Here is a 17056-nt window from a genome sequence, read left to right as displayed (position 1 = left end):
TCTACTCAACCAGCTCAAGTTAATTAGCAATTTGGGAGGCTTGGACTCTTGGAGTTGAAAGGCTTCAACCGTTGAAATCAAGTTAGGATTCCGAACTGGCAATCCGGGTAAGTCCAATTAAATTAATTTTTATTTTTTTAGAATTGAAAAAGAATGACTAACTCCTCCCAAAACCGATTCCCCAACACATTTAATGTTGACGATATTCAATTGTATCATGATAGTGTTAGCACCGATATGGATGCTATTGATATTGATGGAACTTCCACCCCTAGTACTAATACTAGGGGAAGGAAAAAGAAGGCCACTAAGTTGGTTAGCCCAATTTGGAAAATATTTAAAGTAGAAGAGGTTGAGGGGAAGGGAAAAAGAGTTGTTTGCCAAAAAAATGTAGGAAAGACTTTAGTTGTAGTAAGAGTGGCACTGGCCATTTGGGCAAACATTTGCTCAACCATGAGAAAGAAGAAGAAGAAGAAGAAGAAGAAGAAGAAGAAGAAGAAGAAGAAGAACCGTGGCCATTTGGGCACTGGCCATTTGACCTTCCCCTTACCTTATTATTATTTTCTTCATATAAAGCAAAGACAATCAGCCTATTTACACTCCTATACATTTATATCAACTCAAATAAAGCTTAAATTGAACATCAAAAAAGATCGTAGACAGCATCCATTTCATGATCCAATCCAATAAATCATATGATCGTGTTCACTTTTAAGTGACCGTCAATAATTATGAAGGTGTTTAGAACCGTGAGCATTTATTAAATAAACGCTATCACATAGACGTCACTTTAGTATTTCCCCCATTATATGAATTGGTATAGTCGTACATATAAAAACTTGCAAAAGTAGGTTTCAGTTTACGTGCACAAAACCATCGGAGGAAGTTTCATTTTAACGCTTCCCCTAATGGATAGATGTTTGTTCATTTTGCTGATGTGATGCTTAATGACACTAAATATAAATAAACAGATTCATTAGTGCTTTTCAATTTTCTCCATCTTTCAAACAAATCAATTACAAAACGTTTAATCGATAACATCCACAGTTCCAAACAGTCAAACACATTTTATATCCCTGTTCTAAAAAAATGGTTCGACTATGATATGGAAAAGATATAATATCTAAAAAACTTATAATCAATAAACTGGAATCATAAACGTAGTTGCCAATCAGGTATTATTTATCAAAATTTATAAAAATTTTAATTAGTAAAAACTCTTCACATACCATATCTTTTCCGCACCATAGATTTTCCCCTAAAAAAGAGAGAATCCTAACTATTTGAAATTAAGAATAAAGACAAGACAAACACAGAGATGTGCGTATCTTATCGGAGGTCCGAAAGAAAGTGCTGAAACCGTGGTCGCAGCAAGTTTTCACTAATTAATTTCCATGGCTGGCGTGTGTTTAATTGGGTGGTCGCATGGAGGTGTGGTCGCGGCAAACCTGAAGTGGTCAGATCACATCAACCGTGTCAGCATACTTGTTTCTCTTCTTCCTCTTCTCTCCATTTCCATATTCCAACCCCCTCTACTACCTCCATCTGTCCTCTCCTCCCCGTCTTTCCATTTTAAATACGACGCTATCTCTCTCTCGAATCCTTCCCCCGGTCACTTCTCCTATCTGTCTCTGTGTGTCTCCCCCAAGTTGACCTGCTGGAGGACATGCAAGCGATCCCCGAAAGAGCCCATGACTATGGGCTCGAAAATCAACTCCGTGAACAGTTTCAACAACACGTAATCGTCATGAGGCACGGCGACCGGATCGACAATTTTCAGCCCCTGTGGGTGGCCACCGCTTCACGGCCATGGGATCCACCTCTCACGGACACCGGAAAGACCCGAGCGTTCTGCACCGGGAGGAAGCTTCGAAAAAATCTAGGGTTCCCGATTCACAGAGTGTTTGTTTCGCCTTTTCTCCGATGCATCCAGACCGCTGCGGAGGCTGTATCCGCTCTCTGTGCAGTCCAGGACAACCCTCTCAATATGACAAGCGAAAACGTGGCCGTCGATCCCTCCAAGCTCAAGGTCAGATCACCGATCGTATTAGTTTTTTCTCTCTTTTTTCTTTCTCCTTAATAATTTAATTAGCGGATCCGTGTGATGCATGCGATTTGTTAAATTAAAATAAACAATTTATATATATTTTTTAATATGATAATTAATAATCGTTATAATAATTAATAATCATTTATATTTTATATATTACTTTTAATATTTTTTTATAATACAAAAATAACAATAATTAATTTTAGATAAATTTTTTTTATCAAATTTAGGGATAACAAATTTTCCCATTTTTTCGATCTCTAGGGATTTGCCTTAAATGGAATGGTGATGGGAATGATTTTCCCATTGTGGGAATGGAGATGGAGAAATTTTCATCTCCATTGGCAAGGGCGGTGCAGGGACGGGGAGAGCACTCTTTGCCCCACAGGGACCCTGATCCCTACCCCATGGGATCCCCGCTATATATATATGTGTATAAATGTATGTATATTTTTTAAATATTTTTAAAAATATATACACATCTATACATGTATATATATACACTACGTATATATGTTAATATTTTAAAAATATGGTTGAATATGTTTGAATCTTTTCTAATAGGATTATAAATTTTAATTATTTTATTTTTTAAATAAAATAAAAAATAAAAACATAATGGTTGATATTATAAAGAATCACAAGGAGTGGGGGTCCCGACAAGGATGGGGATAACTTTGTCCCCATTAGTAGGGATGGGGATGGGGACGTCGATGGGGAGAGGCTCCTCATCCCCACCCCGCCCCGTTGCCATTTCGAATCAAACTAGTGAAACTAATCAACCTGATTTCTAGTATTTTTAGTCAGCTTTGGTTCAACAATATCCCAACCCGGCTGGGTTGGATCAGTTTTTCTTTGACCATTTGTAAACTAACTAAAATCGAACGACCTGACCATAGATATATATTAATATTTTATATTTTAAATATATTTTTTAATACGGAAAAGTGGGAAAATTTCAATATTTCTTAGGCTAAAATAGTTTATATTATAAATTTATTTTTTTTATAATGCCATTGTAATTTTTTTAAATTTAAATTTAATTTTTAAGTTTAAATCTTCTGAATCGACCAACCAAACCGAAAATTGACCCAAACTGATATAACCTAAGTAACCAACCCCCCAACCTGACCAGGTCGATTTGGTTGGCCAAACAACCTACAGCTGAACCGACCAACCCGTGAACAATAGTTTAATCTCTAATAATTATTAAAAATTTATAGTGAAAACACAAAATAAATTAAATTTAAAAAGCTAAATAATAGTAGCTTAAGCTCCAATAATTATTAAAAATTTTTTATTAAATAACAAAAAATAGATTTGTACATAATTATTGAAAATATATTTATCTCAAAAAACAATAAATAATTACTGAAATACAAAAAAATAATAATTTTAGTATAGATAAATATATAATAAATAAAGATTAAGCTTTTAAAATTATTATTAGTAAATGATATTTTTTTAATCTATTTTCTAGAATTATTAATTGGTATAAATGAAATAATATCACTATTCAAATTTTTAAAAGATTAATTATTTGTTGAATTTGATAATCCATAAAATTATAGTAGTATTAATACATAATTTTTTTATTTTAACTATTTAAAATCTAGTTATGTTAAATATTTAGTTATTTAAAATCTTAATCTATTTATTATAATTGAAAGTTATTTAATAACTGTTTAAAATATAATATTTATTGATTTAAATATTAATTTTATTATTTTGTTATTTAAGATATTTAGTTATTGAAATATCTAAATAAAATTTCATTTTTAATGTTAGATTTTTATTATTTGAATCATAGTTCAAAATATCGATATGCCCGATACTCCGATAGAGGCCTATTGAGTAGTATCAGTAGCTTTTTTTTCTATTTTTTTTAGTTTTTTTTTCAAATCTGGTTCATAGGGGCTGGTTTAAGGTTTGTCCACCCCCTGAACCAGTCAAAACCCAGATACACCCTCTGTAGGGGTGTATCGGGAAGCTCCCAATATGATACGTATTGGCCGATATGGCTCGATATGTGTCGATACTTTGAACCTTGATTTGAATAACATTTAGATTGAAATATCTAGAAAATCATAATTTATATTGTTTGTACACAATTTCATGATGAATTTTGTAAAAATATATAATATTAATAATATGAATATTATTAAATAAATTGTAATTATTTTTGTCTTTTTAATAAATATTTTAAAGTTACTATATAATTTCGTTGAATATTTAAATAATTCTTAAATTTTTTAATTTTAACTTTCTTTCGATAGATGTAGATAAAAAGTGTGGGAGAAGATAAATAAGAATTAGAGATAATTTAAGAGGTTGTTTAGGATAAATTTTAGGATATTAGATTATTTAGGTGAGACCGAATCAGCCCCCACAAGACTGCCCCAACCTCTCCCAATGATAATACCAGGAATGATGATGTCATCATTCGTGTATATATATATATATATATATTTGTTGTAGCATAATTTCATGGGCTGCTTTGATATTGCCAATTTTCAAAGAAATGTTCCATTATTTATTTGTTTCCGTAAGGGAGTATTCCTCTACAAATACCAAAGGCGGTAATAAATTATTATTATTATTATTATTAGAAAATATTATTATTAGCTTACCTCACACAAAATTTGTGCCTTTTCCTTTTGCACTCACTGGCTCTCAAGTCCAAATTTTATATCCTAGAATTTGTTCTACATTCCTCCTATCTCAATTATATCTTAACTTACTCTTGTTGGATTAGGTTGCCTGACGGGCTTGCTTGGCCCGACCCATTCTTTATCATGCTTAAGCATGTTTTGAGGCCCATAGCTTGGGCTCGGATCGTAAATATTGGGTCCAAATATTTTTTGGCTGGTTTAGACTTCTTAGAAAAGCCTAAAGCCTTTGCGAACATGAATTTATCTACTCACTCCTAAACAAATAATACTCTTACATTCATTTTCTTTCATATAAAATGAGGATAGGGTGATCATGACCCAGCCTGGATTGGGCCAAGCTGGTGACCCATTCAACTCGGACGATTGAACCAATGACTGCAACCTAAATGCAAAAGTAGGTTGATCTCCGGGTTGGTTTTTAAAACATTGATTGATACAATTCAATTTGGTTAGTTTTCGCTAATGGTCGAGTGACCAACCCCCCAACCCAACTAGATCAGTTTAGCTAGCCAAACAATTCGTAACCGATTGAACCGCCTAGTGAACACTCCTAATTTCAGCTAAATTAATAGTCTAATATCTAACAAATAACAATAATTTAATCCCCAATAGTTATTGGAAATTTATAGCAAAAATATACAATTACTAAAAATATATTTATAATGAAAATGTAATAAATAACTAATAAAAAGCTTCAATACCTATAAGTTATTTAATCTACTTTCACTATTTAAATAATACTAGCGAGGACCCATGCAATGCACAAACTTTGTTAAGTGAAAGTTAAATAATAGAAATATATAAGAGTAGGCAATTATTTCGGAGAAGTACGGATACACCCAATGCAGATTTCTGATTCCCACTGCACAGTCATAAACATTCAAAACGTAAAAAAAAAAAACACACCCTATGCACCCATACCCGCCCATGAATTGGCATTTTTCATTTTTGTGTTTTTATATTTTATTAATTTTTTATTATTTAATTATGACATTAAGGGTTGATAGATTTGAGCCAGAAGTTGAACTATTGATCTCTGCTAAAAAGGAAAATAATTTTATTTTTTGTTAGTTTTAGATTATGTATTTCATTTTCATCATCAATAAAAATAATTGTTGTTTATTACACTTATTTTTTTAATTTGATTAATAAAAATATCATAAATGTGTATATTTTTTCCATATTTTAGTAATTTTTTATTTTTATTTCTATTTAAAAATTTTATTATCTAACTATGACTTCATGGGCTGACCAATTTGATTTGGATGGTTGAATTGCTTAGTCATCACTTGTGTAAAGAATGGTTTTGTTTTTTGAGAAATTTTTAAAATATATGGGTTTATATTGTTAAAAGTTTTGGACATAGATCTAATTAGTAGCATTTATTAGTGAAAAAATAGCTTAAATATAGAATTTAATAAGAGAGAATGAAAGTTAATACCTTAAATATAAGAGTTAATGAGAGGAGATTAAATGAGGTGAAAAGCATTAATTGAAATTACATTTTCAACCTTACCTTCATAACTAGAGATAAACTAAATAACAATTGTGAGCATTTTCGTCAAGAAAAGTTCCACACCTTCATTCGTACTTTTTATAATAGTATAGATATATGCACATTTATATATGTATATAAATATATATTATTTAAATATATAAAGTGATGACGTAGAATGGTCTAATTTGTTCGACTAGGATGGTTGAACCGGTTTCCATTAATGGTTGGTTAGCTTCAAGTGACCAACTCCCCAACCCAACCATATTAATTTGACTAGCCAAACAATTTGCAATCTAATTAAACCATCTAGTGAATACTCCCAATGTCGGCTAAATTGATAGTTTAATCTCTAACAAATAAGAATAGTTTAATCTCCAATAATTATTGAAAATTATAGTAAAAATACAATAGATAATTAATAAAGCTTCAATACCTCTAAGTTATTTAATCTACTTTCACTATTTCAATAATATTTAAATTTTTTAATTGTTTATATTTTATATTCATATTATTGAATATTATAAAATCTATTATAATTAATTTTTTGTCCTAGATAAAGTTTTAAATTCATTTCATAATTTCATTATTTAATCTATTTTTTGTTTTAAAATATGTTTTGGTATTAATTTTTTTTATTTTAAAACATTTAAAAAATATTTATTTATAAGTTTATTACATAATTTTGTTATTTTAACTATTTAAAATTTAGTTATGTTAAATATTTCCTTATTTAAAATATTTAGTTATTTAAATATTTAAACTAAATGTAAAATATTTAAACATTTTTATTATTTAAAATTTATTTATTTTAAAGTTTTTACATAATCGTAAATATTTTGTTATATAATATTTATCTATTTTTAATATTTTGTTATTTATAATATTTATTATATTGAAATTTTAAATAATATTTTTGTTTTTGAATTCTTATTATTTGAATAATTCATAAAATTATAATTTATATTATTAGTACATAATTTCATTATGAATTTCATAAAAGTATGAAATTATTAATAATATTCATATTATTAAATCTATGATATTTTTTTTGTGTTTTTAATGAATATTTTTAAGTTATTACATAATTTCATTATACAATTCTTAATTTTTTTAATTCAAACTTCTTTTGATAGATATAGATCAAATGTGGGGGATAGGATAAATAGGAATTAGAGATAATTTAGAAGAGAAACTCTCTACTAAATTAGAGATAAATTAGGAGATAATTAGGATTGAGAGATTTTAGCAATGGTTTTAAGAAGAGATATCCAAAGGGATAAACATAGAGGAAAGAGGGATGGGCTAGACATGCTGAGATGTCAAAATGAGAGAGGGAGAAGGGAGTGATGAGGTGAATTCATGAGGGGGCAAGGAAGGATAAAATGAAGAGGGTGTAAGAGTTCCCAGTAGGGGTAAAGGAGAAAGCTCGGGCCATGACGTGGCATGTTTCTACTTTAGTATATACTAGCAGGGACCTGTGTGATGCACGTCCTTTGTAAAGCTAAAGCTAAACAATAGAAATACATAAGAGTATATAATTGTTTTATATTTTAATATTTTAATAACCAATCTGATCAAATTCAACTCGTGTTGGTCAGTTTTATAGTATTTCCGATCAATTTTGGTTCAACAATTTTCCAACCGACCAAGTTAGGTCAGTTCCGGTTTTGCCATTTGTAAACTAAACAAAGCTGAACCAACCCGACCATAGATATATATTAATATTTTATATTTTAAACATAATTTTTTTAATACGATAAAGTGGGAAAATTCTCATATTTCTTAGTCTAAAACATTTTATATCATAAATTTAAATTTCATTTTATATCATAAATTTAAATTTTTAATTTATTTTTAATAAATTGTTGTAATTTATTAAATTTAAATTTAATTTTTTATTTTAAATCTTTTGAACAAGCAAACCAAATCGAAAATAGACCCAAACCAATACAACTCGAGTTGGCGGGTTTTCATTAATGGTGAGTCAGTTTCGGGTGACAAACTCCCAATCTGACCAGGTTGATTTGGTTGGCAAAACAACATGTAACTGAACTGAACTGATCCTTGAACTCTCCTAATTTCAATTAAATTAATAATCTAATCTCTAATAAATAATGATAGTTTAATCTCTAATAATTATTGAAAATAGCAAAAATACACAAGATAAATTAATGTAATTTTGGAGAAAGAGGGGGAAAGTGGTGCCACTTGGTTGAACATTAGAAAAGCAAATCCCTCTTTTTTTATGGCTGTTAGAAATAGTTAAGACTATGTTATTTCCTTATTGGTTTAATGGATAATTATGTGGAACTAAAAAAATAAAAAATTCAAAAAAAAAAGGAAATTAGGAAGGGGGTTTGGAGGAAGGAAAGGGATGGTAACGTGGATTGTCTTGTGTGTGTGTGTGTGTGTGTGTGTCATATTATAATATTTATAATATATAACCTATCTATCAATCTATATGTATATAGCAAGACAGTCCACTTCAGCATGCCTCTCCTTGCTCCATTACCCCCACCCCGCATTCTCTTTGACTCTTTCTCTCCTCTCCCCTTTCCACCGGTCCCTTTAAGCCATGTCACCATTCCCAACCCAACTACCTAAAAATATTCCTACAATCTCTCTCCTAAGGTATCTCCTCTAATCCATTAGCAATGTGTCATCTTGCCCCATCCCTAATCAATTCCTAAAATCTCTCCCCCAATCTATATCCACAATCTTTCATTTAAAACATTCATATTAATGAATATTCTTATTAGTACGGTTAGTAAATACTGTTATATTCATGTTAATTACCAAAAATTAAATATTTTTGGGTAAATTACCAAAAATTAAAATCTCTCCCCCAATCTATATCCACAATCTTTCATTCATATGGTTACTAAATTACCAAAAATTAAATATTCTTATTAGTACGGTTAGTAAATTACCAAAAATTAAATATTTTTGGGTAAATACTGTTATATTCATGTTAATTAACAACATTTTATAGAAATTGAAAACTCTTTAACTAATTTCTATAAAATTGAAAATTATATTTAACAACTATTGAAACATTATAAAATTTTAGTTATTGCTATTATTATAGTGAATAACAAAATGCATATGGGGGAATAAAATATTATAATGTTGGAAAATGAAATTATTAATTAATTTATACTAGAAAGCGAAAGATAAATTAGTGTAATTTTGTTAGTAAACTACCTAATAAAAATAAATATTTAATAACAATTTAAAATAATTTTAATAAATCTTCATAATTACACAAATGTTATAATTGTTTTTTAATTTTTTTAAAATAATATTTTAGAAATTAAAAGGTATAAATTTTTTGAACGTTTATTTAAAATGTATTAAATAATTATTGAAAATTATTGGAATATTTTGGAAATTTTAAGAAAATGTTTTTACATTTGATAGGTTTTGGAAAACTATTGAAAATTTATGTAATTTTCATTGTAAATTATTGAAAATTATTAAAGATAAATGAGTATGGGAAAGGGAAAACTGTAATTTGAACCAATAATTACATAAATTTTTAAGATAAATTAGTAAAATATTGAAAAAAGGAAATTATTGATTAGTTTATATTAGAAAATATAAGAAAAAATAGTGTAATTCTATAAGTAAACCATGTGATTGATACTCAATATATTCTTTTGATCATTTTTGTCATCAAATTGAATATTAGGTTGACGGGGCGTGGGTGCCTTGCCTTGAACCCGCACGACACTACGGACGGAGTAGGGAAAATTTGAGAATTCCCATCCTTGATGACAAGTGGTGCCTTGCCTTGAAAGCCTGAACTCACCCGACACTGAGGACAAGGCAGGGAAATTCGAGGAGTGCTTGTCCCTAATGGGGAGTGGGTGCCTTGTCTTGAACCTGCCTAACACTAAGGACAGGGCGGGGATGGGATAAAGTGTAGGGATGGCAATTTCTCCCGTAAATCGGGGCGGGTTTACCTCGACCCTAAACAAGGACGGGGCGGGGACGGGGAAAATAACTTTTCCCCGAACTAGGTATGAGGCAGGGACAGGTTTTGTATATGATTCCCTGAACCCGCCCCGAACCCGAAGGTAAATTAGTAAAATATCTCTAGGTTTAATATTGATATTTAAAATATCTCTATGTTTTCCCTAAATTTTTAAAATCCTAGGATCCCAAAATTTTATTTTTGAATTACCCCTAAAGCATTATAATTCAATTCTAAAATACCCCCAAATTCCTATATCCTATCTATAAATTGTCCATAAAATAGATAATTTTTAAGTAATTGCCTTGGAGCGGGGAAAATTCGGGGATTCCCCGTTCCCGATGGGGAATGGATGCCTCGCCCAGCCATCGGGATGGGGCGGGTACGAGGCAAGGTATCGTGACTTCGGGGCGGGGACGGGGAGGGGGTACCCAGCCCCATTGCCATTCCTAATAGAGTGTCTTGATTACGGAGTGGGGACAGGGATGGGGTGTCCCGCCGGTTTCCTTTCCTATATAATTGTTAATTAAAGTCAATCAAAAGTTCATTTAAAAATAATGAAATTAATAATAGTTACTAAAATTACTACAAATGATTAATAAAATTAAATTTATTATAAAATATTTGTCATTATTAAATTAAAAATAATTATTTTCTACAAATTAACATCAAATGAAAAATCCAATTATTAAAATTATAAATATTAACAACAACTTTGAATACTTTTAGTTAATTAACAACAATTTTTATTATTAATTTATCAATTAATTAATAGTAAATAAAATTGTTCAATCTTTCAGATTTTCCCGTGCATCGCACGGGTCCCCGCTAGTATCTATATATAGCAAGACGGTCCAATAAAAATAGAGCCATAATTTATTAAGATTTGGTGTTCCAAGCCAAACAATATTTATATCTATAGATGTAGTTTCAAGCAAATCAAGGGGAATTCGATGTTTCCTGTATATTTAAGGCATTTTCCATTATTTTTAAATAATCTATTGTTAAATAATCCATTAGCTATGAAAATTATTAAAAATATCTGGAAAATATTTTACCAAAAATTATGAAATAATTATTTCAGAAATAACCCATTATTTATAAAATATTAAATAATTTAATAATCTACCAAAAATTAATAAACAATCTATTATTTAATAATTTTTGGTTATCAATAAATGTTCAAACTTTCGACATTTAGTGTAATTTACATTAATCATTGTTATTAATAAATTTTCGATCTAGACCACTTGGTGACTTCGATCATACCTAGTTTTACATTAATTAACAAGTGGTTTACTTTTAAAAAAATGTAACTTACCATAATTACATTAATTTACTATAATTACATTTACTTTGATTAATAATAAATAATTTATGCTTAAAAAGTAAATACTATACACTAATTTATTGTTTCTGTAAATAATTAATTTACTATACATTACTACTAATTAATTGCAATTTCAATAATGTTTTGGAAATTATAATAAAATATTGTAATTTATTGTTAGTTAATTAGTTGTCGAAAATTATTAGAATTGTAGGGAGGGAAATTTTCCCTATAAAATTGGGGTCCTACGGTCCCTACCCTGCCCGCCCTAAATGAGGCAAGTTTTCTTAGACCTTAAATGGGGATGGGGCAGAGACAGGGTGGGGACAGGGAAAATATTTTTGCCCCAAATTAGGGATGTGGTTTCATATAATTCCCTGAATATGATGGTAAATTAGTAAAATATTCATAGATTTAATATCGATCTTTAAAATATTTCTAAGTTTTCCTCATATGCTTATAATCATAGGATCCCATAATTTCATTTATAAAATACCCCCAAATTGTCATAATCCAATTTCTAAAATACTCCCAAATTCACATAATCCTATTTATAAGATGGTGTTTGGAAGCGTGTGGGTTTATTGGGACCGATTTTCAAGAAAAAACGCCCATACTTCCAAGGCCCGTTTTTCACAAAAAAAAAAACACTTTAATTTTGTTTGGGAATGTTTCTGCCACGTAGGCAGTGAGCAACACTATGCTATTTGGTAAGGTGATTTTCATCACCATTTTTCGTGTATGTGGTGTGATAGGTAAGCATCACATACATAGGATACATGTAATCGCTAATCAGTCAACCGTTGGGGAAAATGGTTCACCGATGCATAAAACGCCAAATTTGACGTTTCATGCACCGGTGGGGTATCGATTTACGAGGCATGCCCGATTTTTCAATAAATGCCTGAACCAAACAATGAAATATTTGGGCATTTGTTGAAATGCCTATGTGAATCCGACAAGGCACTGTTTTTTTGAAAAACGGCCACGGTTCCAAACATCCCCTAAAATATCCATAAATTAGATTTTTTAGGTGGTTTTGGGGATTCCCCATCCTCGATAGGGAATGGATGTCTTGCCCCGAACCCGCCCCGCCACTAGGGTCGAAGCAGGGATGGAGTAGAGTGTCTTGACTTATGGGGGTGAGGGACAAGGAGGGGTGCCCCATCCCGTGCATCGCATGAGCCCCCCCTCCCCCCCTCTAGTATAATACAAACTAACACACACAAATATGCATTGGATGCCACCAACTTAAAGTGTTGGGCCTAGGCCAAAGATCACCCCTAATCCCTAGGGAATTTGGATCTGTTCCCCACAAAATATGTTGCAACATGCTTGCGGACATGATTTGACATCACACATTTCATCCATGGTGCATCCAATCTCATGATAAGATGTGTAGTGCCAGATCATGTTGGAAGCATATTAGAATGTAGTTTGTGGGGAACAGATCTCAAATTGTATCCACCCAATTACCAATTTGGAGTCCCCCTCTATCTCAATCTACTGTAGCCCCAAATGTTTGGCCAGTTTTACACTTTGATGTAGTGCCAAGATTTCTGCTCTTAAGGAATCTCCAACTCCTACTGGACCTGAAGACAGAGTCATTATCTTGCCTTCATTATCTCTGAAAACACCTCCTATACTAGATGGGCCCGGATTACCTCTAGAGCTTCCATCAAAGTTTAGTTTTACCCTTTGTTGCACTGGTGGGGACCAAACTTCTTGTATCATACCCCAACTTCTATAAATGTCTTCACCTGAGAAATCCTTAAAAAGATCACAGGATTTCAACCAATGGATAACCTTAGTAGTTACTCCTTCCACAATTTCTTCCTTGGGTCTACAACTACCTTTGAAGACCACAATACAACAGCTCTAGTAGCTCTCCACATAATCCTTTTACGAACCTTTCGTTGCTTGCAAAAAGATGTATCAAAGAGGTTCACCACACTTGGGGGGGGGGGGGGGGGGGGGGGGTCTACCTGCAGCCAAAGAGAGAAGAGAACCAAGACCAAATAAAGAACATAAATGGACATGAGATTAGAAAGTGTGAAATTGTCTCACCAAAACCCAAGCAAAGACTACAAACATGGGGGGAGAGGCACATATTTGGCATCTTTTTCTACAATAAATCCAAGGTATTGATATTTTGGAGTGCCACTTCCCATCAAAAGGCCTAAATTTTTGGGGGCACAGGGCTACCCCACACCTCCTTTGAAGGAAAGTTCCCTGCAAGATTAGAGGTCTGAAGTAAAATGTTGTAGAAAAAAGAGCAATTGAAGAAACCAGATGGGGAAGGTTTCCAAATTCTGCTATCCTACAAGACTGATCATGTCCAAATCTTAGGAATGATCAAATCATCAACCATCCCAATTTCAAAATCCCTTAGACCTCTTCTCAAGCCCAAATCCTAGGAGTTATCAACAAACACTGAAGATATCACTTTTCTTTTGTTTTTAGACGAGTAAACAGAAGGAAATCTATCTCTAAGAGAGTTTTCACCAATCCAAACATATTCCCAAAACAAGACTTTATTTCTAGTGCAAACATCATATTCGAAATAAGGGAGCATAAGAGGCAAAATACCTTGAATAGCTTTCCAAGAACACCAAGAAACCCTAGGGTTGAGTCATGCATCCTAGCCGTTATCTACCGATCCATGAATACTAACAATCACTCTACACTAAACTCTCAATTGGATGCACATCACGATCCTATATAGAGTGAATTCTGCACCAACTTGAGCTATAATTTAATCTTAGGTATTTTCAGTTCTCCCATTAGTATGAATAGACACATAAAGTTAACAGCTCTTAGTGAATTTGAAGGACACTGATTTAGAAATTGACTGGGATCTCCTCTCCCCGTTGAGAGGTTAGAGGCATGAGGAGAGGAGATGTGTTGTGCTTCATTGTTTTGAGTAGATGCCTCCTGTATCTTCCATTTGGAATGGAGGCAATTAGGGGTGTCAACGGATCAGGTTTGGATTGGACCCGTCTTAATCAAAATCAATTTGAATGGGTTGGACAGTCCAATAAGATATATTGAATTGGGCTATTTCAGTCTTAATGATTTATTAGGTCATATTGGATTGAATTGGACCTGGTCCATCCATAACGGATGTACATTGTTGAAAAGACATTGAATTGGACCTAGAATGGTTTGAATCAATTAATATCTGATTTATTGACAGAAGATAAGACTTAGGGGTGTCAATTGACCATGTTTGGGTTGGACGCAATCTGAATTAAAATCAATTTTGAGCAAGTGTGATGGTCCAATAAGACATTGAATTAGACCTGATCCATCTGCAATGGACTCCTATTGAGTCATATTAAGTTGAACCAATATCTGATCTATGGACAACCCTAAAGACAATGTAATATATAGTTAAATTATGCAACATTAGGTTATGAACCATAGGATGCTTGAACTTTTTTTTTGCCTTTCTTGCAGGTCTCAATTGAGTATGGGTTGTCTGAAGTCCTATGTAGGGAGGCTATAAGACCTACTTTGGCCCCCAAAGATGAAAAATTTGTTTTTGACATTTCTAAGCTTGAAGGGATGTTTCCGGCTGGAACAGTGGACCGGTCTGTGGAGCGTGTATACCAAGAGGTGTATATTGCACTCTGTTCATTTTTGTTGCATGAATTTCTAGCATTCCGAAGGCCAGACACAAAATACCATACTAACATAAGAGATGTCCACGAGGAATTGTAGATGCCAAAGTGGGAGGAATCAGTGATGGCAGCAAGGGCCAGATACGAACGTGTTATTTGTGCACTTGCAGATAAATTTCCTCGTGAAAATTTGTTACTTGTCACACATGGTAAGCTTCATGTTCTAACTGTTTAGATTTTAGAATTTCAATCTTAATGTCATTGAATTTTTAGAAGAAAATTGTTAGAGAATGAGAACCTATCCAGGGACTTCACCGAACAACTTAAGCTTTTAAGTTGAACGTTCCTTAAAATGGTATTAAAGGCTGTTTGACCAAGTGATTTGGTGTTCGGTACTTGTCACCCCATTATAATCAATTAATTAAATTTCAGCACAACATATATATATGGGTTCAACTATGATATGGAAAAGATATGATATCCGAAAAACAACTGACCAATAAACTGGAATCATAAACATAATAGTAAATCAGGTGTTTTTGATTCGTCAAAACTATTTTTATATCATAGATTTTCCCAACTATATATCCCAAACTTTTCAACATTGGCATGATACCCTTTGGCAGGTAAAGAAACTGAATCCCAATTCCAAAATGACTCAAAACAGTAAAAAGAGGGGAGGGGGCGGGGGTCAAATCACTATTTTTTAATGGCACGTACTTGTCCACACTTTATTTAGACTTTCATGTGAGGGGACGCGGAAGAGACAAAAACCTATTTAGGGACTTCATCTAATAGCTTAAACTTTTGGGTTGAACGATTGCTTGAGAGAAATTATATTTGCTAGTTTGGGACTTTTATCATCACAAATAGATTCCAGTACAAGCTTTTTGAGCCTAAATGTAAATGCAGGTGAAGGAGTTGGAGTTTCAATTTCAGCATTCTTGAAGGACGCAACTGTGTATGAAGTAGAATATTGTGCATATGCACACACACAAAGACCAATCACCTTCAACACTAGCCAGACATTCACTGCAGGAAATTTTAAAGTTTGTACAAGGAACACTGATTCTGGAATATGCTATGGTCTATCAGGTTACTATTAACCTCATTTAATGATTCAATCCAAGCAAAACGATGGAGGCTTCTATCTGCTGCCCGGTCTTTGGGTGCTTCAGCTGATGAATGAGGTGGATTTCTTATGGCCACGGCCAAATAAGATCCAAGTTCCCTATCTATAACCATAACCATGATTTTATTTATTTCAATAATTTACTTGGAAAGTAGTGTCCTTTCCCATTGCTTATAGAGGAGCAGTGGGAGGGATGTGGTTCTTTTCTTGTGATGTATTAGTTACTGCTTCTTTGGTATTTGAAAGTAGATTTGCAATGGAAATTATACTCACTTCATGAGAGAAAGAGAGAGAACTGATCTTGACGATAAAAGATTCATAGCTAGTCTTTTTTTTTCACTAGATTCATAGCTAGTCTTACATATATATTAATGTTGGAATTACACAACGGAAATAACGTAAAGAAAGAAGGAAGAGAGAACACCAGATTTACGTGGTTCAGCCAAATTGCCTACATCCACGAGCAGTAGCTTGGAGCTTCCTTCTCACTATAAACAAGAGAAAACACAAAATGATCTCACCGGAATCACACCCGTACCCAGCACCCAATACACCCAACTCAATACTCCTCTCAACACACTGTATATACTATACACTAAAATGAAATGGAGAATGGAATGAGGAATAACATAGGAGGGACCCCTATTTATACTTGAGCTGAGGGGTATAATGGGCATTTATGAAAATTTTCTTCATGGCTAAGCGAACCATAATCGATGGTTTGCAAATGGTGTGCCACCGAATAAATGGTGGGCTCGGCTCGGTGGGCCACCGA

At 32.5% G+C, this 17056-nt stretch overlaps 1 protein-coding gene across 1 annotated transcript; it reads left to right on the top strand.

The window, feature by feature from the left end:
• The first annotated feature begins 1398 nt into the window (after window positions 1-1398).
• Window positions 1399-16564, top strand: LOC104610449 (uncharacterized). The gene is made up of 4 exons (XM_010277064.3): window positions 1399-2029; window positions 14986-15144; window positions 15250-15358; window positions 16062-16564. The coding sequence occupies exons 1-4, from the start codon at window positions 1667-1669 to the stop codon at window positions 16253-16255; spliced, it is 825 nt and encodes a 274-aa protein (XP_010275366.1). The 5' UTR covers window positions 1399-1666; the 3' UTR covers window positions 16256-16564.
• Window positions 16565-17056: the final 492 nt, after the last annotated feature.

This window comes from Nelumbo nucifera, chromosome 1 (genome assembly GCF_055504915.1).
Source record: "Nelumbo nucifera cultivar China Antique chromosome 1, China Antique-T2T, whole genome shotgun sequence".
Lineage (NCBI taxonomy): Eukaryota > Viridiplantae > Streptophyta > Magnoliopsida > Proteales > Nelumbonaceae > Nelumbo > Nelumbo nucifera.
This window is presented reverse-complemented; position numbering and strand designations above follow the sequence as displayed.

Coding starts and splice junctions, on each gene's coding strand:
- LOC104610449 (XM_010277064.3), top strand. CDS start 1,667: ATGCAAGCGATCCCCGAAAGAGCCCATGACTATGGGCTCGAAAATCAA. Junction 2,030..14,985: donor TCGATCCCTCCAAGCTCAAG/GTCAGATCACCG, acceptor CCTTTCTTGCAG/GTCTCAATTGAGTATGGGTT. Junction 15,359..16,061: donor TTTGTTACTTGTCACACATG/GTAAGCTTCATG, acceptor ATGTAAATGCAG/GTGAAGGAGTTGGAGTTTCA.